A 26,680-nucleotide genomic window follows, 5' to 3' on the forward strand; every position below is an offset into this window, starting at 1 on the left:
TTTATGAAAAGATATACAAATATGTTTAATTAAATATGCTAAATAAAATATCATTAGTAAGGGCAAGGAGATAGTGACAAATAAAAAAATAATTGAATTCTTCCTACATAAGGCTTTTTGCCGAGGGCTCAGAGTGATACAAAATAAATATGGCATGGTCCAATGACCTCTAGAAATTTACAGTCTAGAAAAAAGAGATGACATGTATACAAGCGACTGTACAACATGGATATAATTATTACAACACAGAAGTGCTGTAAAGATGTATTAAAGGTATTAAGTATGTCCAGAGGAAGAAGGGATTAATTTGAGCTGGTGCAAAAATTGATGCTTCCTTGCAGGAGAGGCATTTGAGTTGGGCCAGGAAGGAGACATAGATTTTAACATGTAGACATGAGAGGAAAGGGTTTTCAGGCAGAGGAGCTACATGGAAAAGGCAAGGAGGTAGGAGAGTATAAGGTGTATTTAAACAATAAGCCAGTTTGAAACAATGTTTGAGAAGAGGAAGCTTGTACCTAGGGTAGTTTAAGGCCAAATCATGGAAGGTATTAAATATTAAACTAAGAATTTTAGACTTTATCCTGCAGTAAATGGGGGGGGGAGTAAATGATAAGATTCAATATCACTTTGTTTGTACAGTAATATGTTATAATTATAGGTTTAACTCACCCCTAGACAACGTATTCCTCAAGGGCAAGGAGCAAGGCTTATTCACCTCTGTTATCTCAGTGCCTAGCATTGTGCCTGCCACCTAGCACTCCATGTGTAACTTTTCTTCCCTGAAGGAAAAAGTGATCAGACTTACAAATGTGAGTCTGTTAATTTAGAAGACAGACGGAAGCTTAGATTGCCAGTGAAGAGGGTAGAAAAGGAGGACATGGCAAAGGAGGTCCACATGGTGGGCAGGAAGGGGTTGAGAGCAGCCACGGGTTCTGCTGAGGTATGTTTTAGAAAGGTGTGGAAGTTGAAGGATACGGAGGCTCTATATTACAAAATACAGATATAAGGAAATGATGAGAGCATATCCAGAAAATTATTACTAAACTCAGGCTTGTAAATGGGAGACTGTAGTAGTAGGATGGGTGCCTATTCCTGACATAATTTGTGATAGGGCTCTATTAAAGACCTTGGTTTTTGCCTGAATCTTATAGCAATCTGTATTTTATAAAAGTTTAAAAGTAGGAGACAATAAGTTGAACACAGAGTTATTTAGAATCTTTGTACAACTTAGAATCCTTGTACTAACATTGTGTACGTCATTTTATATATATATATATATATATATATATATATATGATTATGTACTCATTTGTATTTGAGTTCTGAAGGCTTCTGCTGTGATCCAAAGTTATCAAATTCATCAGATATTGATATGTATTTTTAAGATTATTAGTTTCTGAAGAATTTTTCTTCACATTATAGGTGGGATTCTTAATAGATTCTCCAAAGATATAGCAGTTTTGGATGATCTTCTGCCTCTTACCATATTTGACTTCATTCAGGTTTGTAAAAATAAGTAATATTAAGTGACTTTGCTTTGTTGCACTTTTTAAAACTAATTAGAAAATGTAGTAAATTAGTTCTTGCTTACTTTTCATCTGATTAAGAGTTGAAGCCTGTATACAGTTGAAGCCTGTATAAATCTTTTCAATATTAAAAAAAAATCTTCGAAATAGTCATAAATTTAGTAAATTCAGTAGTAAGTCAGAACTGTTTACCTGACCAAAACCTAAGGCAATTCCTCATTTAGATATAATAGCTGTCTACTTGGGAGTGATTTAAGATGTATAGCAGACCGCTTTCCCCCAAATCACTGCCCATGAAGTGTGACATTTTTGACATTGGCATCATTATTTAAGAGAAGTCACCTACCTCCAGAGGGCCCGTGTTAAAATGTAGATCAGTCAGTTTCCTGGTGGACTACAGTTTCAACCAGTCTCATCCATGAACACTTTGGCAAAGATTAGCTAGTTAGCAATCTCACAGTAAGGGCCATAATGCAGGGACAGAAGTACAGGTAAGTTTTCAAGCAGGTGAGAGAGGAAGGAAAAATTCAGGACTAGTCAGGACTATCCCTGGGTGACAGATCTGAAGACACCTGCAGGGCAGCCTGACTCTGAGCATGTGTCCTGGGGGTGGGGTGATTGCTGGTGAAAGTGGAGAAGGGAAGAAGGGGTTGGAGATGAAGTTGACCTAGGGGATACCGCATTAAGACTTCATAAGTGACAGAACTTGAGTGTTCTGAATTAATAACCTTGGCTGTTGAACGAGGTTTGAAAACAGCTTACTGTCTGGCTTAGGTTGAGCCTCAGAGAGTAAATGACGCAGTCGCAATGACCTCCTTGGAGAGACACTTGGAACAGGATGCTGCCCATCTTAGGATGAGTTGTTTGCCACCTCCGCCACTGAGAACCTGTGAAATAGAATAACATACGGGCTATCACATTTGTGTGTATACACAACTGACATTGGCAGGTGCACAAAAACCAGATTGTCAGTTTACCTCATCTGGAATGATTGGCACAGTCAAGCACATTAACTGTTCCAGGTGAACTTTAGTATCTTGAGTTTCCTTCAGTTACTCTGTTTAGGGATATAACTTAACAGCCGCTGCTGGAATTCTTTAACTGCTGCTGTGAGTTTATGCATATGAAGGAATGTTTCCCATGTCTTTCTTTAATTTCCGGACATTTCTTCCTTGTTCTAGGATTGTAAATGACTGGTCTCAACTGTAATATTATTAAATCAGGTACAAACTGGAACATGGACATCTTGACATGATTGCAAAAGAATTCACGAATGTTAGCCCTTGATAATTAAAAAAAAAAAACTTTTGTAGTCTGCTGAGTATTTTCTGAATAAGGCTTACTTCAGAAGTCCTTTGGGAGAGTGCAGTTTTGAACATTTATTTTATGAATTAACACGTCTTGACACATGTGATGGTTCTCATCCTTCCTCTTACGGCAATTTCAGTAGTTTCTGCTCAACTTTTAATGTTGTTGCAGCTCACTAGTTGTTTCATAAGTGATTGGGCAGGGCTTTTTTATTTTGATTTCCCTATTTTATTTACAAGGAGGTCTCACATTAAGGAAGCATGGTACATGACAATCAAATACAGTAAAAATCTGATTAATTTTGATTCATTAAAAAATGCATCAGAGGGGTCCTTTAAATTGTGAACCCCTTTGGTTATACTTATGTTCAGATTAGTTAAATTTCTTTTTAGTCACATTTCAGAAACAGATTTTTTTCACAGAATGAGGCACACCTGTAAATTTCCTTTTTTAAAAAAAATGTTATTTCTATTAACGCTAGTTCTTAACATTTGATAATATTCTGGGCAATTTACTTTCTGGATTGGAACATTGTATAGTGAAAATGAAAGATCCAGATTCTATTCTGCAGATACCATTGTTTATTTTACCTTGAGCAAGATACTTAACCTCTAAGAGTCTCAGGTTTCTCAAGTGAGGAAGATAAGTCTGATGATGGTCACTTTCAGTATTAAAGTCGTATGCTGCCGATGGGCATACTGGAAGTGGACCATACATGACAAATTTGAACTTGAAGCCACACAGAAAACGAACTATCCTGGCGTCCTACTTATCTCTATGCGTCAGTGACTGATTTTTTTCACAAAACAGAAGCCTCCGTGTTTTAAAATATGCAAATCTTCTCTTATCAGCCTCAAAACCTTTAGATTTGTTTGATTCTTTCTGTCTTACCCTAATATATGAATACACAGTGAGTCCCACCACTTTGATCTCTACTGTGTCTTTTACATCTTTTTTCTTCCCTTATTCATTCTATTAATCCCATTAATGCCTGGCTTAAAAATTCTCAAGGACTAACTATCAATTATGAATGAAATTCCAGATCTGGTGTTCATTGCCTGGTTTTAAATAGGTATTTATTATCTATTTATTGATCAATCAATTTATTAATTAACCTTCTAAATGATTTCAAAGTGATCCTTCATTCTTATCATCTGGTGCCTTGCAGGTTTTATAGTCTGTTGATTTGTTTTCCCCTAGAATTTTAGGATTTGGGTAAGGATGAATGGGAATTAGAATCTGTACTCACATTTCCATCTTGTATTGAAGTCCCTCTATTTATTTATTTTGTTGTCCTCTCACTAATATTCCTGGTCTGAAATGACTTGTTTCTTATTCACTGTGAATTAAAAACTAGGACAGAATTTAAAGTTTCTTTGTATAATTAGAATATCAAACATATTAAACCACTACCTTTAGTTTTGCACAAGTGCTAAATTATTAGCTTCTGACCTCAATGCCTAAGGATGGCTTCTTATAAAGCAAATAGAGTTATTTTCCTCAAAGCTTAGATTTACTGTCAACTTCTTAGTTTGGGCTTTATTCTGGATAATTTTAATCTCTGGAAATCTACCTTGTGAATATTTCACCATTTCCAGGTTTACCCACCTTCTCCATTCTTCTCAAACCCTATGTGATATCTTGGTTGGGTTGGCTGCACAATTCTTCCTGTTCTATTGTAAAATAGTTATTGTCATTCCTAAGAATCTCCACCATATCAGCAATAATTAAGTCAGAAAGAGAGAAACAAATACCGTATGCTAACACATATATATGGAATCTAAAAAAAAAAAAAAAAGGTCATGAAGAACCTAGGGGCAAGACAGGAATAAAGACACAGACCTACTAGAGAATGGATTTGAGGATACGGGGAGGGGGAAGGGTAAGCTGGGACAAAGTGAGAGAGTGGCACGGACATATATACACTACCAAACCTAAAACAGATAGCTAGTGGGAAGCAGCCGCATAGCACAGGGAGATCGGCTTGGTAATTTGTGACCACCTGGAGGGGTGGGATAGGGAGGGTGGGAGGGAGAGAGACGCAAGAGGGAAGAGATATGGGGACATATGTATATGTATAACTGATTCACTTTGTTATAAAGCAGAAACTAACACACCATTGTAAAGCAATTATACTCCAATAAAATGTTAAAAAAAAAGAAAAAACAAACAAAGAAAAAAATAATGATCACTTTCCCCACCCATTGTTATAATCCAACAGCTCCAGATTGGAATTACATGGTAAAAATAGCACAAGACAAATGAACACAGTGCCGTTCACAACTGTCAACAGCAAACAAAAAAAAAACCCTGATTCTAATGGAATAGCTGAACGTTTCCATGTTGCCAATGCAATAGCATTTGTGTTTCAGACATACTGGTATTTAATATGGTGGCCTATTTAAATTAAATTGTATTTCCTAGTAAATAATGCTTGGAAGTTAATTTTTCTCTTTTTTTCAAAAGATCCTATTTCTGAGAAATAAATACCCTCAGTTAAAAAACTGAGTCCTTCGCCATTGATGAAGTCTTGTCATGTAGTAACTGGGGCGTTTGAGGCTTTCTCATTGTACTGGTGGAACTTGTAGGGCAAGAACAGAATAGAGAAGACTTTCTTTAGATTATTGAGTCATCATATGTACTTAGTCCAGTGTTTGGCACTGTATTTATCTGAGTATTTGTTGAATGAAAATGAGTGAAGGGCTTATTGTAGAATTTGATGATGGACACCTTAGAGGCATTTTCCCTAGAAAAGTATCATTGAGATATGATCATCCGAAGCTTTAGATGAACATAACAACCCATTCAAAGAAGATTTATGCAGATCTTAGTTACATGCTTATTCATGTTTTCATCTACCAAAATGTTCTGTATTTCTGTATCGGTTGTACATGTGTTGTACAAAGTACATTGGTTGTACAAAGTACATATGTCACCCATGGCGGTTGGTAGACAACTGGCTCAGTGATTATCAGATAGATGTTATGATAGGTTTATTTTTCAACCCTTGTTGTGACAGTTACTTTATTTATGCTTTATTCACATGGGGTATTGTGGAACAAATGTTAGCAGATTTTTTTTTAATATGTATGGATTTAGTGTCCTTTGGAAATATAGAATTTAAGCATTGAACTTGATCTGAAGAACACCAATATGGTTAACTTGTTTCTGAGACTGCCCACAAGGATCCAGTTTTGAGGGTGAATAATGTGAAGATATGTCTCTAATGAATGGGCTTGACTGAAACACAAAATTCATTTGATAATATATGAGAGAAAAGTGGTCTAATTTCAAATTAAATCAGCCATACCCCCAAAATCTTCTTTTTTCTTTTTTTTTGAGCCTCTAGGTCATCTTCGATTGTTTTAAGGAACAGTAACAAAAACAGGAAGGGGAGTGAAATTTATTAAGTATACTTTTTTTTTTTAATCTTAAATGTTAATCAACTAGGTTTGGAGAAATTAAGTAGCTTGCCTAGATGACCAAGCCTACCAGATTTTTCTGACTCAAAAGGCTCCAAGATGAATGCCCAATTTTCAGAAATTGTCTGAACAAAATAAATCCTAAAATTTCATATTCATACTAAAATTATTTTAAAATATAAAGTTTGTTTTAAAAGAAGCCCAGGCTAGAAAAAAATTATGTTCATTTAAAATTTATTTGTCATACAGCACTTTAAAGTGTATAGGAAGTGAGTATATACTAAGATGCAAGAATACCGTGTTTTCTAAACTTCAAAATATTATTATGAGCAACCTAAACAATTTTTGGAATTTTGATAGAACTTATGAAAAACGTACTTTGAGGTGGCTGCCTTCCCAGTATGAAGGTACCTGCCCCGTATTAAGAATGGAACAGAGTGTGAAGACCCTATTTAGAAAGATGTTGCTAACATACCTTGTCCACTTTGCAACACGGAACTATTTACTTACCAGTGTATTTTCTTTGATCCCACAGTTGTTATTAATTGTGATTGGGGCTATGGCGGTAGTCTCAGTTTTACAACCCTACATCTTCCTAGCTACAGTGCCAGTGATAGCGGCTTTTATTCTATTGAGAGGCTACTTCCTCTGCACCTCACAGCAACTCAAACAGCTGGAATCTGAAGGTATGATGCAGCCTGTGCAACGCTCACCTGGGAAAATATCACAAGAGCTATTCGTGGATATTTATCTGTGATTTATGTACCTTTCCAAAATTTTTTTCCTATTTTTAAACTCTTGCATTATATGACAATGACTTTTAAAAACATCTATTTCAACTGTGATCCAGGCCGTGTCTGTACATTCTCATCATATATAACTCTCTTGGGTCTCATACTTTTGTTATTCATTAGGTCTTAAGTATTATTATTGAGAATTTGACCTTTGTCTTCTTTCAGATTTAAAATATAATGTTAAACCACAAACTATCCCCCCCCCAAAAAATAGTATAAGTAGGAAAAGGAAACAGTAAATTATAAAGAACACATAGATGGTTTTTATTAATTAATGACCATGTGACTTCATTTTGATTTTAAAACAAGTATATAGAGTCTTAGGAGGCTTGATGTATATGATATCCATTCATAATCATATAAACTAAAATTTGAAAAGATAGTGCTACTATCACTAAATGTTTGTGTGTGTTCCCAAATGGTACTGGACAAAATTCTTCCCTCTGGCTTGTTTTCAGACACCTTTCCTTTCTCTCCTGGGGGTCTGCCTTTTTGTGTGCCCCCAAACACTGCTTGAGCTCTTTGGGAAGCACATTGTTCAGTAACAGCCTTTGTTTGGGTGCATTTTCAGGGGATATATTTCCAGTGTGTTTCTGCATTGAAGGTTATTTGCTAAATTAAGTCACATAAACTTTCTTAATTGAGGCCTTGAATAAATTGTCTCAAAAGAAAAACATTTTCTCTGATTAATTTAGGATTAGTCAGATAAACAATGCCCAGTGGTAGCCAAGGAATATGAATAAATAATGGCAGTGATTTTATAATAAGTTCCCATCCATGGTAACCAAGTAAAAAAGAGGGTAACTCATTAAAAAAATAACAGATTGCATCTATTCAAAGTACAGCACCAGAATGAAAAGCCTTTTTAACCAATGACGTTTGTTGTTTGGTTATTCTTTAAGCCACTCTTTTTAAAGTAAGAATTTGCATTATGTGTTTACATGACTTGCATTATTTTCTATGGGAATATTTCACAGGCAGAAGTCCAATTTTCACTCATCTTGTTACGAGCTTAAAAGGACTATGGACACTTCGTGCCTTTGGACGGCAGCCTTACTTTGAAACTTTGTTCCACAAAGCTCTGAATTTACATACTGCCAACTGGTTCTTGTATCTATCAACACTGCGCTGGTTCCAAATGAGAATAGAATTGATTTTTGTCCTCTTCTTCATTGCTGTTACCTTCATTTCCATTTTAACAACAGGTACTGTGAGCTCCTTAACTATTTAGCTAAGCATTTAATTTAAAGCTTTGCCAACCAATAAAATGCTACATTCTTATAGGTTAAAAATTTTAGGTATCTTTAAATCAATTTTTTGAGAGTTAATTGATCAAAAAATTTGTTTATTGTTGAATGAATGATTTCTTTGAATTAGAGATGTATGCAGTTGAAAAACTGAGATACAAGGAGTGTCAGATAACAAATCTGTGATTCAAAGAGAAAAACCATCTAATACTCTCATTTTGATAAAGGATCTTGGCTTCAAAAGTAACAGGTCTCTTTATTAAAGAACTCTCTGAATAGGGGAAAAGAAACATCCAAATTTATATACAGATACACACAAAACCTCCATCCCTGGTAAATTTTGTTCTTTTAACCACCTGTTGGTGCAATTTGTCATCCTAATGTGAACTTTGCATGGTGAAAAACTGCCACAGAAGTGAAAGAACTTAGGTGAAAGTGCCATGTTTTTCAAATACAGATGTTCTGAGTTTTAGGATCTTTGGGTGACAAACGTAAACTATTTCATCGTAAGTAAAATGAAAACCTATATAGACAAGTGAGCTCTTCTAATTAAAAAAGGTGAATTACTGAGCTATAAGAAAAGTTGAAATATCTTATATATGTGACTGTGGACAGAGATTCAGAGTGACTGCCAAATCTGAGGGGTCGTTCGTTTCTAAGAATAGAATCCGGATCAAACAAAATGAAGTGCGTGTTGGAGAATTATAGGAGGACCTCGTGGAGCACAGGGTGGGAGGCACACGGAGCCTCCAGGGAAAATGGGACAGGTGTGGAGAGTCGGACTCAGAGCTTCCTGTCTCTGGGCACTGGATGCCGGCTGTGCCCACTCCTTCCTCTGGCTACTTCATTCATTTCTCTTTCTCTGAAGACTGGCTTCCCTAATGTCCCAGAGCTGTGCTACAGTGATCTTATATGGCCTCTCCATTCAGGCCCTTTGAATGAACAGCTGACTTCCTCTGTCCAGTTACCAAGTATGGGCAAGAACCGAAAACAGGGTCATTTTGGCTGAAGGGTCCACCTGCCATCCACACAGGTGCCGTGAGAGTAGTGGATTCCCCGCCTTCACTGTTCTCTCAGCCTAGGGCGATGGGAAATTACTCTATGAAAGGAATATAAAGGGTCAGGCAAATGAACTAAATCCTTAGCAGTACAGTAATTTGGGGCAACTTTAAAACAAAATAAAATCTCTTTTGCAGTTCAGAATTTTTTAAAAATTTTGCCTTTGATTAAGTTATTTGAAATGGGATCCAAGAGGGCTGAGTGAACAAGGATTTGTTAACAGTGAATTCAAACCAATATATCATGTGCTATAACATAATGGTTAAGGATCTGATTGAGTCCCGATTTACCAGGCATGATAGTCAAAGCATTTAGCAATCAGTATAGTTCAGGACCTATCCATTAAATCAGATGCCGAGCCAGAGTGAATGTTAGCCACACAGCTAATAACAACCCTGCCTCTGCTGGTCTTCAGCTGTGGTAACTTGTACACTTTAACTAACTTCTCTAAAGCCCTCATTTTCCTCATGTATAAATAAACATAATGATAGTACCTATCCCGTAAGTTTGTGGTGAATATTAAACGTGATAATTTGTATAAAACACTTAGTATAGTGCCTGGTCCATAGTAAGCACCTGAAAATCTCATATTACTTATTATTGTTATTATTTTTAAAATTTTATCTTACTCTCATCTTAATCTTCAGAATGAGTAATATATTGGGGCCCTGGATAAATCTTACCTATTTAGAATAAATGATTTAGTATGAAAAGCACATACCTGCTATCTATGGTTTGTTTTCTGTTAGAGGAATTGTAGAAGCAAAGTTTCAATTCATAATAATGGGATGAATTATTTCTCCCAATTTTAGAACCCTATGACAGTTTTATCATGCATTACAGATGCGAAGACTGACTCTCAATTGAGACTTGATAACCTAAATTTATAATAATTTAAGAACATTCCTATTGGAAAAATTGTAGGGCTATGAATAGAGAGTATTTATGAATTTTAATTAGTGGTCCCCTGTAGCCCTTAAAAACTATTTAATTAGACATTTAAGTATTGTTCTTCCTGGGTGAACGAGTCAATTTTTTTTTTAACATAAAGAGCAGTCTTCTTTTTTCCAAATGGCAGACCCATGAGTTCTGACTTCCCCATGAAACTCGAAGTTCTTTCTTCCCAGCAGCATCTGATTGGCAGAGAAAGTCCTCCTCGCAAAGGCATGAAGTACATCTAAACATCTTCTGGATGCTGTTCACACACATATCTCTCCTACTTTTGACTTCTTTGTAGAGGAGCTTATTCAGACACAGTACTTTTTTTCCATTGTCCATTATTTGAAGTCTTTGAAGGTATTATTACTTACAGAGTAATAGTAGAAGGGATAAAAGTGATATTTACCCAACACCAACATCCCCTTCAATATCTGAAGCATTTAAAAAAGGGCAACTTGGGCTTCCCTGGTGGCGCAGTGGTTGAGAGTCCACCTGCCGATGCAGGGGACACGGGTTCGTGCCCCGGTCCGGGAAGATCCCACATGCTGTGGAGCGGCTGGGCCCGTGCGCCATGGCCGCTGGGCCTGCGCGTCCGGAGCCTGTGGTCCGCAACGGGAGAGGCCACAACAGTGAGAGGCCCGTGTACCGCAAAAAAAAAAAAAAAAAAAAAAAAAGGTAACTCTTTCCTAATAGTCAATCACTCTTTGATTTAAAATGTTGGTTGAATACTTATTATATACAGGGCATATTATTACTAGGGATACATGCTGTGGGGATCTGAGATGAAAAATGGTTAAAACTGGCACAGAATCAAAATGTAACTTTAATATGTGCCCTCTTCTAGGAATACATAAAGTGGCTCACAGAAGAGAGAAATAGCATAAAGTTTGTTTATATCTTTTTTCCACCTATAGGTGAAGGAGAAGGAACAGCTGGGATTATTCTAACTTTAGCCATGAATATCATGGGTACACTACAGTGGGCCGTAAACTCTAGCATAGATGTGGATAGCTTGGTAAGTATTATTCTTTTTATCTTCTATGAAAAAAAATTCAGATGAACCAAAAAGTATAGGTAATAACATAAGGGATGACTATATACCCAGACCCAGTTTAAGATATAAAACACTGCGGATAAATCGAAGGTCACTATCTATCTCTCATTAAACCCATAACTCTTCTTTCCTCCACATAAATAGCCACAATCAAGATCTGGTGCTACGGTGAACATTCTTGCAGTCTCCTTGCCCAGGATTTTTCTAGGATAGCCATCCAGGAGTGGTATTGCTAGGCCATAGAAGTCACCCACGTTCAACTTTACAAGATGGTGCCAAATTGTTCTAAGATGTGTTGTACCAGTTTAACCTCCCATCAAGAGAGTATAAGAATTCTCAGAGGTCCATAGCTATGACCTGCAACACTTGATATTGTCAGACTTTGGTTTAATTGAAGTATAGTTGATTTACAATACTGTGTTAGTTTCAGGTGTACAGTGAAGTGATTCAGCTATATATATATTTCAGATGATTTTCCATTATAGGTTATTACAAGATATTGAATATAGTTCCCTGTGGCTATAGTAAATCCTTGTTGCTTATCTATTTTATATATAGTAGTTTGTATCTGCTAACCCTATACTCCTAATTTATCCCTCCGCTCCTCCCTTTCCCCTTTGGTAACCATAAGTTTGTTTTCTATGTCTGTGAGTCTGTTTCTGTTTTGTATATAGATTCATTTGTATTACTTTTTAGATTCCACATATAAGTGATAATATATAGCATCAGTATTTCTCTGTCTGACTTCATTAGTATGATAATCTCTAGGTCCATCCATGTTGCTGCAAATGGCATTATTTCATTCTTTTTTATGGCTGAGTAGTATTCCATTGTATATATGTACCGCATCTTCTTTATCCATTCATCTGTCGATGGACACTTAGGTTGCTTCCATGTCTTGGCTATTGTAAACAGTGCTGCTGTGAACATTGGGGGTACATGTATCTTTTCGAATTAGCTTTTAACTTTTCCAGACATATGCCCAGGAATGGGATTGCTGGATCAAATGGTAGCTCTATTTTAGTTTTTTTTAAGGAACCTCCCCATACTGTTTTCCATAGTGGCTGCACAAATTTACATTCCCACCAGTAGTGTAAGAGGGTTCTCTTTTCTCCACAACCTCTCCAGCATTTATTATTTGTAGACTTTCTGACGATAGCCATTCTTGTCAGACTTTTTAATTTTGGAAATCTGATGGGTATGAAGTGAATGCTAGGGAGATAGGGCAGCTTAATACATACTTATTGGCCATTTGAGATTCCTTCTCTGTTAATTGCTTGTGCATTTCGATTGCTCATTTTTCAAGTAGATTGGTTTCTTTCTTAATTCATTTGTTGGAGTTTATGAATTCTGAATCAGTTATCACTTCTTTACATTTCAAACATGGTCCTTCAGTCAGTGGCTTAGCTTATAGTATCTTTTGATGAAACTTTTAAGTTTAATGAAATTAAATTTTTCAATATTTTCCTTCATGTTTTGTGCTTTTGGTATCTTTTTAAGAAATCCTCCCCTATCTTGGGTTTTCAAATTTATCAGCATTACATTTTTCATAATATTTTTTCATATTTTTAAAATTTCCACAGTCTTTTTTTTTTTCTTTGGTGGTAGCTCCTCATTCTCAAGTGTTTATCATTGCCTTTTCTTTTTGCTTGGTCAATATTGCCACATATTTATGTAATTTATTAGTGTGTACAAAGACCATATTTTGGTTTTGTGATTCCTCTTGTTTTGGTTCCTTGGAGTGCAGAGCCTGCGGTAATGTATGTGAGGTAACACTGTGTCCAGGGCACAAATCCCATGGCAGCAAGAGTGAGAGATAAATGGAATCAAGGCATATTTCCCCTTTTATTTAAAAAACAAATGCATGGGCTTCCCTGGTGGTGCAGTGGTTGAGAGTCCGCCTGCCGATGCAGGGGACACGGGTTCATGCCCCGGTCTGGGAAGATCCCACATGCCGCAGAGCGGCTGGGCCCGTGAGCCATGTCCACTGAGCCTGCGCGTCCGGAGCCTGTGCTCCGCAACGGGAGAGGCCACAACAGTGAGACGCCCGCATATCGCCACAAAAAAAAAAAAAAAAAGCATAATTTTCATCCGATGGTATAGTTGGTCTGGATGGATAGCTTCATCATCAACTTCTATTAGTCTAGCTGGAGTACTGTATTCAAAATCAGACATCCAATACTGTATTTGTGGATGGTCTAGAAACCCATGTTGGGAATGACTATATAACACTTGTTATTACCCTTTTGGCTTAGGTTCTTTTTATTATTCTCTGAGACAGTTGATGTGTTCTCAAAATGCACACATTCGTTCAGCTGTGAAATTTGTATAATCAATTCCTGTCAGAACAAGTATCATTATAAAACATACTTCTATAGGGAAAATCCAAACCTTTTCATGCCCTCTTCTTGTCTATGTGACTTAATATTTTATTTAACCAAAGCATTGTAGTAATTCATTGAAATGTAATTTAACCTTAACCTGATTTATGGCAGGGTTTTTTTTCTTTTCCTTTAACATTTTTTTTTTTTTTTTTGAGTTTGACCAACTCTTTTTAGTGACGCCATTCATCTGCTCACTTAGCTCTTATGCTTTTGGGGTTGAGTCTTGTAAATGTACTTTAAAATGTTTCTGTTGGAAAATAGCAGGAAGGTAGTAAGTACATATTGTGCTGGCATCTATTTAATTCTTTGTTCAAACTTTCTACAACTTTGACTTTATGATGAAAATCCTCATGCACTTCACTTCATTTTCTTTATCTGAAAGCATCTCTTTACCTCGTATATGCATAATTCCTTTCTGTTTGTCACGTTAATTTGCTTGGTTTATGTAACAGCCTCTACAGCCTCTCTTTGTTTGGTGTCTGTCTGTTTTGCATGTCTAATCTCCATTAAAATTTCCTTCAGGCATTTTTATTTCTCTAGTTTTTCACATGGTCATCCTGGGCTTTGTGACCTGTGCTTTGACATTGTTTCGCCTCCGACATTGTTTCACCTCCTGGCATGAAAGGATCTTTGCAAAAAACTATTATGTTCTAATACAATCTATGAAAAGTATCAATATTTGCATTTCATCATATTTTTTAAAGTCGTTTTCTTTTCTTTGAATATCAAAGCGATCATGTTAGTTTTCATTTCCCTGCCAAACAGCACAACTGGTCTTTCCTGGGCCTTTATCTAGTTATTAATTCCCATCTTGCTGCTTCCACCTCTGCAACTGCTAAAGTTGTCCAGTAATCTGTTGGTTTTCACCTAGCATATGTTGAAAGTAGAAGGGGAGAGAGGTCTGCCCTCAAATTTCATGTTTACATATATGTTAACACTAAAGGTCCTTGTGACCTCTGAAGTAAAAACTCACTTTACTTTATTGAGTTCTGAAATGGATTTAGACCTGAGTTTAAAATGCAGTAAACAGGGTGTTTTGTTTGACACACACTTTTAGTTTTTCAGTACAAAGGTACCCAGAAAAAAACGTCTTTAGACTTGGAAAGAATATTTCATTTATGCATCTGGCTGGGTTTAGGCATGAACAAAGAGTCAACCATCAACAGAAATACGATGTTATAAAAATGGCAATATGACTTTTCTTCTACTGCTCATCCATTGCTTAACCCAGGTGCCTAGCTTTCATTAGCTTTCAAACAGTAGAGGTAATATTTGGAGGATAACACTTCCTCATCACAACCTCAGGTATCTTTGCATTTATGACTGACTGCACATCTCAGATGTTGGCACTCAGAACTGGTCAACAACCCTTTTATTACATTTTCCTAATAAATTCTCTATTTTATTCCCTAAGATGGTTCTTTCCCACCTTCTTGTCTCTTCTTAGATGCTCCAATAATTCCACCCCCTGCATTCTCAGCCAATGACCTTGCTACATACTATATAGAAAAAACATGCAGCCAGGAAGAATTCCCTCCTTTCTCTCCACCACCCTTCTGCACCACTACTCATATGCTCCAGTGCTCTCTGTGTCTTCGCTCCTGTATAAAGGCCAGTGATATGCAATCAACCCCTCTTTGTGGGACCTTTCTCCCTAGCATAAAACTACCATCCTGGGAAGCTGCTGCATAGCACAGGGAGATCAGCTTGATGCTTTGTGATGATCTAGAGGGGTGGGATAAGGAGGGTGGGAGGGAGGCTCAAGAGGGAGGGGATATGGGGATATAGGTGTACATATAGCTGATTCAGTTTGTTGTACAGCAGAAGCTAACACAACACTGTAAAGCAATTATACTCCAATAAAGATATATATATTTTAAAAAAAAACCTGCCATCCCTTGATCTCCAGCTAGCACTCCATTTCTTTGACCAATTTTCAGCAAAATTTCTTAAAAGAGTGCCTGACTCTATTTCCTCACCCCCCCCCATTCTTTACATAACCTGCTTCATTTCATTTCCATCATCCCCAGCACTCATGACCAACATCTTTCCAGAGCCAGCATCTTTGTTTCTCTCAACCTCTCAGCAGTTACTTATGCCATGGACACGTCCTTCTTGTGATCCTTTCTTCTCTCCATAGGGTGATGCTCCTCCCACCTCGTTTTCCCGCTTCCTCTCTGGTTCCTCCATAGTTCTCTGTGCTGGCCTCTCATCTTCTTGCAGAGCTCTAAACATCAGCTGTATTCCAGCCCTCCTCTACACTTTCTCTAGCTGTTATCTAACTCCATGCTTCAGAAATCATCTCTCAGTGCATTGCACATTCATATCTCTAATTTAGACCACTCCCCTGCCCTCTAAATATATATCCAACTACTAACTTGACACCTCCCGGTGTTTATAAAACACAGTGATAGAATGTCTTCCAGTAGACTCGACATTCTAGGGCAAAAGCTCTTGTTTGGAATCTCCTCAAAATATGCTTGCAGTATCAAGAGACCATTAAAAGTGAACAAAACTTCTACCTACTAGTTTGTCTAGTTTTATATAGCAGTTTGGAAAAAAAATCATCTGAACATTGTCACCTTATGAACAGCATAGTGTAATAGGTTGTGAATAACCCCAGAGTTATCAGAGTCCAACTTAATAATTCCCACTAGAAACCCCCATGTTAGGGGATTTCCAATTATTTCAATTGATATCACAGTGTTTTAAAAACTATTATTTCTAATTCACTCTTCATTTTAACATGAATAGCATGTATGTCTCTCTACTCATTTCAGTTGTGTATCTCATACTGTTCTGTAGATGGGATGAAAAGAGAAGTGTTAATTCTTTTTAGCTCCATTCCTCACATACTATATGGATTATAGTTGTTATTGCTAAAGCTATTATCTTAAAATTTTTGTGTTCTTAATTAACAAAGCTGTGTACTTACTTATTTTATTTGGATTCACAAGATGCCTGCCATTTTTAGTACCATAAAGCTTCTCTGTCTCCTATTGTTAGCTACTTAAACATTATATATCTTAAATAGGCTGTGCATACCTAGATTTTTGCCTCCATGAATGAGTGAAAATTAAATAAATAAATAAGAGGTAGAAAGGATGAAATGTGATGAGGTGATGTTTCAGACTTAGTGGTTATCAAGCCATCTGGTGACTAGTGAATTGCCCACACTCATAGTCTCAATGTTTGAATGAGGCAGTTGATAATTCATCTGTTTTCAGGACTGTCTACATCCTAGTGAGCACAGCTAAAAGATCTGAGCATATGAATAGTATCTACTGCCTTAATTCACCAATTGCAGCAGCAGATAAGCCATCCCTGTTATAGAGTGTGTTCCTAATAACACAGGAGTAAAGGAAGCCACCGGGATGAGCAGGGAAGACTGTGCCTCTGTACGGTTCACAGTTAGATTCCAGTTAATGAGTTTCCAGAAAGTTCTTGCAAGATTGATGTAATCTGAGAAGAGTTTTCTGTCAATAGAAACTCCCTCTGTTTCTCCTTTGTCCTTTTATTGACCGTGTTTATTTTGGGTTCCAGTAAAGATCAAGTGACTGATTGTATAATGACCAACAAGAAACCTGATGGGAGGAGAAGTGGGGAACCTGCCTTTTCTTCAATGCTCCTGATGCCTAATTCTATTTTGGTTAGAAATTTTTTAAGCTTCTGTTAGCTCTGACATTCTCTTCTGAACCTATGAAAGAGTTCAAGTCTTGACTGGCATGTATACAGGCACTATTCCAGGTGCTCTCAGGAATCACACATATCTGCCACTGTCCCTGAATGCTCATGTCCAATGATTAGGTCATTCACCACTGCAGTTGTCAGAGCTGATAAAGAACTCTGAACCAGTGTGTTACTGGAACCAAGAAAGACAAAGAAAGCACCATTAAGATGTCCTTGGGTCTTGAATTAGCAGGAGAGGCTTATGAGAACCTGAAGGGATTGCAGGAGTGTGGAAAAGTTGGGAAAATTTGTTGAGCTTTGTGCCTGTCACTTTAACTTTCTGGGTTTAGAATTTTTCATTTGTACCAAGAAGGAATGGATTAGAACAGAGGTTCTCAACCTGACAGCGCATGTGGAAACTTTATAAAGAGAGAGATTACTCAGGGTCCTCTAAGATTAGTTAAAGCCGTTCTCTTCGTTGGGAGCGAGGTGACCAGGCATGATGTCTATCTTTTAAAAAGTGTTCCAGGTGATTCTGGTATATCTAGACTTGTGAATCACTGGATTGGATGGTCTCTAAGATTCATTTTCACTCCAGTTTTCTGAGAGTCATGGCACGGAGTCAGCAAGCTCTGTCTATGAAGGGTTAGATAGTACTTTTTTCAGCCTTGTGAGCTATGTGGTCTCTATGGCAATTATTCAACTCAGCCTTTGTCGGGCAAAGCTAATGTAAACAAATGGATGTGGCTGGATCTGGCCATTGGGCCATAGTTTTGCTGACCTCTGGTCTATGGGATAGAATTTACCTTGGAACTGACAGACCATCAGCAAATTACTTTTGTCCTGTGTATCAACCAATGACACATATAAATCTGTATAAGACATATAAAGGATGGTGCTTAATGAGAGAGAACTTGGGGAAGTTGCACTATCTCAAAATTAAGATGCTTATGGAAAATCAAAACCTTGGGAAAATATTTTGATTTGTTGTTCTGGATTTTGTTTTTTAGTAAATCTTCTCTTCTTGAGATTTCTTTTGAAATATGTTTAATGGATACCACATAGACCCAGTTGCATTCACCAAGCACTTGCTGATGGCCTATCATGTGCTTTTAAAAAACAGTAACACCAGAAAGAGTTCAAGTTGGAGTAATAGATTCAATAAGTGATACCAGACCTTTTCAGATAGGTAAATTTGAGAGTCTTCCTTTGCCTATTGGCATTTAGTACCTTGATTATTGAAACTCTTAATTATTAAAATAGGCACAACATATTTGATACCTCTACGTTTATTTAGGATATGTCTTTTGTCATTAGTTGTAATGTGTTTTCTTTCTCTTTCTCACTTCTTACAGTCAGAAAAAGTGACATTGACTTGCCATGTGATTTGCCACAAGTTAAATAGCAAGCTATAATAATTTCCAAAGGGTTAGAATTTATAGTATACTATAAGTAACTCACTCATGCTGTTAATAATTTATAACAATACAGTTCTGATTGACTTTTTAAGTGCTCTAGGAGCATAAGTAATGGGCGCAGAAAGATAGACCAGAGTTTCAAGAATATGTTTTGGGCAGAGTCTGTTTCCATAATAACCATTATCTCTTTTTTTTTTTTTTACATCTTTATTAGAGTATAATTGCTTTACAATGGTGAGTTAGTTTCTGCTTTATAACAAAGTGAATCAGTTATACATATACATGTGTTCCCATATCTCTTCCCTCTTGCATCTCCCTCCCTCCCACCCTCCCTATCCCACCCCTCCAGGTGGTCACTACTCAACCATTATCTCTTAAATCTATATGCATGGCTTAAAGATTATGCCAATGACTCTAACGTGGTCTTGGGTCTCAGGTCTCTAGTTAGCTGATTCTGAAAAGCATTTAGTTTGGGTCTACCAGGAAGAATCTATGATTTAAAACACTTTAATCCTCCCTTTCATGTACTTCACATTTTGAAAATCTCTCTTGCAAAATGTGTGTTATTTCACATGTCACTCTTCTAGATGATTCTCTTCACATTTATTTCTTATAATCTTCTTATAACAACCAGTTATGAAAACTCTTTACAGTGTTGCCAGCCAGATCTCAGGCTTATGAAATATATTTTCTATCATCATGGCTTTTGGGGTATTACAGCATGTAGTTTAGGTGTTAATGCACAGTTTTGATGTACTGGTTTCCAAATAACCAAAAGGATGAAAGGAAAAAGAGCAATATTTTATGAGGGAGAGGAGTCTGGCTTCCTGACTTGCCCTAGAATAGATCTTTAAGCCTCTTTGTTAACGAAAGGTGGAAAGGAAAATCAGGAATCATTTTCTTTTTCACTAAATATATCTGTTATAAAGTTGAGATGAGGCTGTGGAGCTGTCTTTTCCCAAAAGACTCTGGTCTCCTGATGCTTAGATTAGTAATTTAGACCAACGGTCCCCAACCTTTTTGGCACCAGGGACCGGTTTCGTGGAAGACAATTTTTCCACGGACGGGGGGTTGGGGGGTTGGTTCAGGCGGTAACGCGAGCGATGGGGAGCGGTGGGGAGCGGCAAATGAGGCTTTGCTCGCTGCCCAACCGCTCATCTGCTGTTGTGCGGCCCTGTTCCTAACGGGCTGCGGACCTGTAGAGGTCCGCAGACTGGGGGTTGGGGACCTCTGATTTAGATGCTATCATAAAGATAATGAGATTCAGTTTTAAAGATTGACTCAGGAGAATTTTTTGAGCATAGTAAATTTAAATAATCAAGCCAAAAATTTGAAGCAGATGCTACTCAAGCAAAAATCCCACTTCATTTTAGTTAAACTCCAATTTTATAGAAGTCTGTGCAAATTATATCAAGTTTTCCTCTTCATGTGAGGAAAGGTTTGATGTTTCAGTGCCTGAGTCTCATTTTGGCTTCATCATTTACTTCTTAAAATCTAAGACACATTCTCCCACCTAAGCTGGTAATGGCTACGTTGAGACTTTGCTGTCAGTGGGCTAGACAGAGCTTCCCCCTCATTCCTCTTCGGGAAACACGTTTCTATGCACAGAAGCAGCAGCTTAAGGTGAAGGAGTTTGCCCGACTCCGTCTACAGAACTCTGAAAATTGCCAACTCTGAATTTCCATCCGGCTCCATCTACATAGCTGGACAATGGCGTAGCAGTTTTTACATATCACCTGAAAATGTTTAGACATTCCAAATTAGAGACAGGATTAAGTTAGTTTAAAAAGCTCAATGAAGACAAATATATGAGACTAAAAATAGTTTGGTATGTTACAACTTCCTTCTAACCCAGGTAGCAGTGTATGTTTTCAGGCTGAGAGGCCGAGGCTACAACTGCAGCCTGGATTTCCTGCTAAGGTCCTCGCAGCACTGTCATTCTCCCTGCTCAGAAACTGCTTTCTGCAGATGAGGTAGAACAATGCATTAATTCATTATGAACAAAGATTTATTAAGGGACTGCATGATGGTAAACACTAGATGGCGAAGATACAACAAACAATGCTTGAATAAGTTTACTGTAATAGCCACAGCGGATTTAACGGAAGCCCATAAGATGTAAGCTTCACGTTCTCCCACTTGCATGGAACCCTTTGAAGGCCCTATACTTAATTTTTTATGCAGAATTTTAATTCTTTTTCTTTCTTCTCTCTTTTTGAATATTGTTCCCTGTAAATCCTTGTTGTTATACAGTAAATCCTTGTTGCTTATCTATTTTATTTATAGTAGTGTGCATCTGTTAATCCCATACTCCTAATTTATTCCCCCTTAGTAACCATGTTTGTTTTCTGTATCTGTGAGTCTGTTTCTGTTTTGTAGGTAGATTCATTAGTATTATTTTTTAGATTTCACATATAAGTGATATCATATAATATTTATCTTTCTCTGTCTGACTTGCTTCACTTAGTATGATATTCTCTAGACCCATCAATGTTGCTGCAAATGGCAATATTTCATCCTTTTTATGGCTAAGATTTCATTGTATATATATTATTTTTCTTAAGAAGAGTCCCCTAAATTACTGAAGTTTCAGGTTCCACCAAACCTGAATCCATCCCTGATTGCAGGTGTGAATCTTTGGCTGTGAAATCAAGTGTACGAGAAATATGACTTGTGCTATAGTCAAATTTATTTTCTATTTGAACATGCCTTCCGCCGAGTGGAAGAAACAACCTCAGCAAATACAGAGATTTTCCTAGAAGTGAAACTATAATAAATTGTGAGTGGAGTTTACAGGATACCAAGACCGTGAAGGAGGGGGCGTCTGGCCCTAGGTTGTCCCTTGTTGTGCTTGCTGTCTCCAAGACTAGACTCTCTGACCTAGAAGTGTACAGTCCAGGTCTATTGGGTCTTTGTCCTTCTGGTCCTGATTCTGAGCTCTCCCTAGGTGAGCTCTCTCTCTCTCTCTCAGCTGCTTCCATGTCTCTGAGGAATGGAAGACCCTGAGGGATCAAAGCATTGGGATTCTTTGGCTTCCCTTCAGCACCATTCTGGAAATACAAGAAAGTCTGAAGCGATGTCAAGTTATCTATGTCTAGACATGCCAAGCATCCGTGTCCACTCTATTGCTCCTGTGCCATGCCGGGCACTGGAAGCTTCTCTAAGGCCCTCCTCATTCCTGGCTGCACCTTAGAAATGAGGCATAGGCTTCCTATGTTCTAAAATCCCTCAAATCTACTTGAGAGAATCAGAGTTCAGTTGCAAGGCAGTGCTTCTTTTAAGAGGAACTGGTGTCTCAGCCCATTCATGAGTTGGATTGTGCAGTGAGGAGAGAAGCTATTTCTCATCCATCAGAATTTCATCCATGACTACTGTTTTTTACATAAACACTGTGCTTTGTGTCCTTCAGGTTTTGGTTTTTGAAGCTTAAAAGGCAATATTCATGTGGCTCAGAATTTTCAAACTGTCAATCTCTGACTACAAAGGCAAATTTTTGCAACTTGCAAGACTAGAAATGATTTTCTGTGCTCTGGTTCTGATGTAGCTTCTCCTTTGAGAGGCAGTGAAAGTAGAATGTGCAAATTGGAGAGCCTGCGAGGTACAAGGAATTAGTTAGCAATTCATAACATTATCTGGCCACATCATCTATTCAGTAGTGGCATTTCAGTGGCTGATAAACTGACCATAATGCAGGTGTCTGCCCTAGCCACCTTTTCTTCCCATCAGAAAATATTCTAACCCATTGAGTTGAGTGAATGTTCATGTGTTGTGGATGAGTGCCCATTGTTAAGGTGAACTAGTTCTTGGTCAGGGATATTTGACCATGCTGTGGGTAACTATAATAGCCTGTCTTGGGGTCACTTTATGCAATTAGACTATATGAAAGGTGACGAGTTGAAAATTGTTTTCTAAATTTGATAGGTACATTCCATCTATCATAGCTGACATTAGAAGTTCTGCATTCAAAAAACAAGCAAACAGGGCTTCCCTGGTGGTGCAGCGGTTGAGAGTCCGCCTGCCGATGCAGGGGACGCAGGTTCGTGCCCCGGTCTGGGAAGATCCCACATGCCGCGGAGCGGCTGGGCCTGTGAGCCATGGCCGCTGAGCCTGAGCGTCCAGAGCCTGTGCTCCGCTACGGGAGAGGCCACAACAGTGAGAGGCCTGCATACCGCAAAAAAAAAAACAAAAAAAACCCAAGCAAACAAAGAAGTTCTGGATTCACCCTTGCTAATGGAGAATGTAATTTGCTGTACCCAAACACAAATCCTTACACAGAAAGCTTATCCACTACATTTTAGTGCTACCAAAATAGTAGTTTTGAATGTCATTTTCTAATAACACCACATATAATTTTGAGTAGTTTAGATAGCAATATTTAAATGTTCTTTTTGATTGCTTGGAAGTATGAAAATACGATAGATTTTTGTTATACAGTACCTTTCTTGACATACTAAAGCACCTAACCAAAGACTAGTTCAGAATTCTTCACAGCATTGACATGCAGAAATGTCAACAGTTTACTTTAATTCAAAATTAATAAAAAATAACTGAATCAGGATTTAACAAACCCTGAAAATCACCCATAATTTGGAATTTAAAATACTATGTCAGAGGACTAGTTATAATATGCCTTTCATTTCCTCTAGAGTTAGTTATGATGGATGTGGGCTTTGGATACTTTTCACTTCCATTTACAGTGGGTTTGGCTTAAAAGGATTCCCTTTTTGAATTTTGAATAATTATTGAAGATACTTCAAAGATAGTCTCAAGATGAAGGAAATTGAAGCACACAATTACTAGACAGAAGAAAGCTCTTTATAAACAGCAGACTTGATCAGTGCATGTGAAAACAGGCAACGCTATTAGATTTGCTAAGGTGGAACTTTTAATGTTCAGTTAAGGATCAATGTCTAAACTTCTCAGATTCATCTACCAGTCATTCATACTAAAGGTGAAGAATTCTTCCCATTTCACCTTTTGATAATGAAAAATAGAAATAATAGAGACATATGCCCAAAGGCATTTCTTCCCACCATTTTTTTGCAAAAAGAATCATTTCTAATAATCTAAACCTTAACTATAAATACAATGATAAGAAATTAACATTGTAAAGGAGAAGGTTAAAATCTTGACTGGGTAAAGCCAGAATCAACAATTACTTTTAAGACAAAAAAATTTCTGTCTAGTAAGCTGTTAACACCTGTGAAGGACTAAGCCATAGAATCAAGGATGATATCTTTTAAAAATAGAAATTGAGGGCTTCCCTGGTGGCGCCGTGGTTGAGAGTACTCCTGCTGATGCAGGGGACACAGGTTTGTGCCTCGGTCCGGGAAGATCCCACATGCCGCGGAGCGGCTGGGCCTGTGAGCCATGGCCGCTGAGCCTGTGTGTCCAGAGCCTGTGCTCCACAATGGGAGAGGCCACAACAGTGAGAGGCCCGTGTACCGCAAAAAAAAAAAAAAAAAGAAATTGAGTGAATTCAAAGTCTCCAACTCTTTCTTCTTATTCATTTATTTATTTATATATTTAATCATTCACATATTTATCCCTTTATTCACTTAAATTTTTTCAAATATTTATTGGATGCTTATTATATGCCAGGCTATTTTAAAAATCAAATTCCAATAAATTATAGTTGTTCAGAGAAATATGTTCTTGTTAAAGAATTTAAGCACCTTTGAAAAATAGTTGAATTTCTTAATGCCATTTGCAGCAACATGGATGCAACTAGAGATTATCATACTAAGTGAAGTAAGTCAGAAGGAGAAAGACAAATACTATATGATATCACTTATATGTAGAATCTAAAATATGACACAAATGAACTTATTTACAAAACAGAAACAGACTCACAGACATAGAGAATGGACTTGTGGTTGCCAAGGAGGGTAGGCAGTGCAGGGGTGGGGGATGGATTGGGAGTTTGAGGTTAGCAGATGCAAGCCATTATATATAGAATGGATAAACAACAAGGTCCTACTGTTGCAAGGGAACTATATTCAATATCCTGTGATAAACCATAAGGGAAAAGAATATGAAAAAGAATTTATATACATATGCATAACTGAATCACTTTGCTGTATATCAGAAACTAACACAACATTGTAAATCAACTATACTTCAATAAAATACATTTTAAAAAATAATTTTAAAAATGGTTGAATTTTAAATACAGCTCTTATACACAGTCACATTTTGCTCAGCAATGGAAATTGATCTTTAAGTAACTCAGATTAAAAATGTAATATTTAACTACAGATATATGCCAGTGACTTAAATTTGTTTGAAGATTATTGTGGTTATTCAAAATTTACTAAGCCTCAAGAGTCCACTTACCACCCAGCTGACATAGAATTGTTGATAGTTATTAATGTACTGTGAGAGTAAGGCAAGACTCTTATGTAGTGGTTTAGAGGTGTGAAACATTTTATTATAATATACCAGTTGTAAAACATTGTGTAGTACTACTCATGGTAGAAAAAAGTTTTCCCCTTGACATCATCTATTCCCTTGAGTAGAGTTTGGCTATTTATGTGTGACTTGCATAACTGAGAATTTACTGATCACAAAAACAAGCAGTTTTATACAGAGCACATTTATAGAAATCCTAGTTAATTCTCTTGGTTAAGCTTTTAATTACATCCTGTTAGTTCACTGAAAAACCTAACAAATAACCAAGTGACGACTAGCTAGCATCCCATCTTAAAAGTTATTTTTTAGCAAACACCAAACTAATTATGACATTGTCTGCAGTTCTTAAAGAAAAATTAAAAATTATTTTTATTTCAGATGCGATCTGTGAGCCGAGTCTTTAAGTTTATTGATATGCCAGCAGAAGATGGTGAACCTAACAAGTCACTGAAACCATCCAAGGATGGCCAGCTCTCAAAAGTTATGATTATCGAGAATCATCATGTGAAGAAAGATGACATCTGGCCCTCAGGGGGCCGAATGACCGTGAAAGACCTCACAGTGAAGTATATAGACGGTGGGAATGCCATATTAGAGAACATTTCCTTCTCAATAAGTCCTGGCCAGAGGGTAAGATTTAAACATTGCTTCCTTTGTTAAACCTGTGTTCAGTAAGTGAATTTCAGTAGCCTAAAGCAATGTGTTAGTAGAATCCATTTGTAACACTGTTATTGTAGACTAGGACCAATATTGAACACAAATATTTTCAAGTTATTATATGAAGTCATTGTTTCATGTGAAATATACTTTGCAAAGTCCTGAGTCTATATAATGGAACCATTTTATTTTATTTTTGTATTAATTTTTATTGGAGTATAGTTACTTTACGATGTTATGTTAGTTTCTGCTGTACATCAGAGTGAATCAGTTATATATATACATATATGCACTCTTTTTTAGATTCCATTCCTATTTAGGTCACCACAGAGCACTGAGTAGCGCTCCCTGTGCTATACAGTAGGTGCTCATTAGTTATCTATTTTATACATAGTAGTGTATATATGTCAGTCCTAATCCCCCAATTCATCCCACTCACCTCTTTCCCCCTTGGTAAACATGAGTTTGTTTTCTACATCTGTAATTCTATTTCTGCTTTGCAAGTAAGTTCATCTGTACCATTTTTCTAGGTTCCACATATAAGCAATATTATATGATATTTGTCTTTCTCTTTCTGACTTACTTCACTCTGTATGACAATCTCTGGGTCCATCCATGTTGCTGGAAATGATATTATTTCGTTCTTTTTTATGGCTGAGTAATATTCCATTATATATATATTATATATATATATATATATGCCACATCTTCTTTATCCATTCCTCTGTCAATGGACATTTAGGTTGCTTATACAAACAGCTCATGCAGCTCAATATCAAAAAACAAACAACC

At 37.1% G+C, this 26,680-nt stretch overlaps 1 protein-coding gene across 1 annotated transcript in view; it reads left to right on the forward strand.

Moving 5' to 3' along the window:
* The window catches only part of CFTR (CF transmembrane conductance regulator), a 367,232-nt gene that overhangs the window by 301,086 nt on the left and 39,466 nt on the right, over window positions 1-26,680 (forward strand). Inside the window, exons 20-24 of the mRNA XM_067746815.1 lie at window positions 1,423-1,502; window positions 6,792-6,942; window positions 8,028-8,255; window positions 11,210-11,310; window positions 25,610-25,861. Of these exons, the coding sequence (XP_067602916.1) occupies window positions 1,423-1,502; window positions 6,792-6,942; window positions 8,028-8,255; window positions 11,210-11,310; window positions 25,610-25,861 (812 nt within the window). The remainder of the gene's footprint in view (window positions 1-1,422; window positions 1,503-6,791; window positions 6,943-8,027; window positions 8,256-11,209; window positions 11,311-25,609; window positions 25,862-26,680) is intronic.

This window comes from Pseudorca crassidens, chromosome 8 (genome assembly GCF_039906515.1).
Source record: "Pseudorca crassidens isolate mPseCra1 chromosome 8, mPseCra1.hap1, whole genome shotgun sequence".
Taxonomy (NCBI): domain Eukaryota; kingdom Metazoa; phylum Chordata; class Mammalia; order Artiodactyla; family Delphinidae; genus Pseudorca; species Pseudorca crassidens.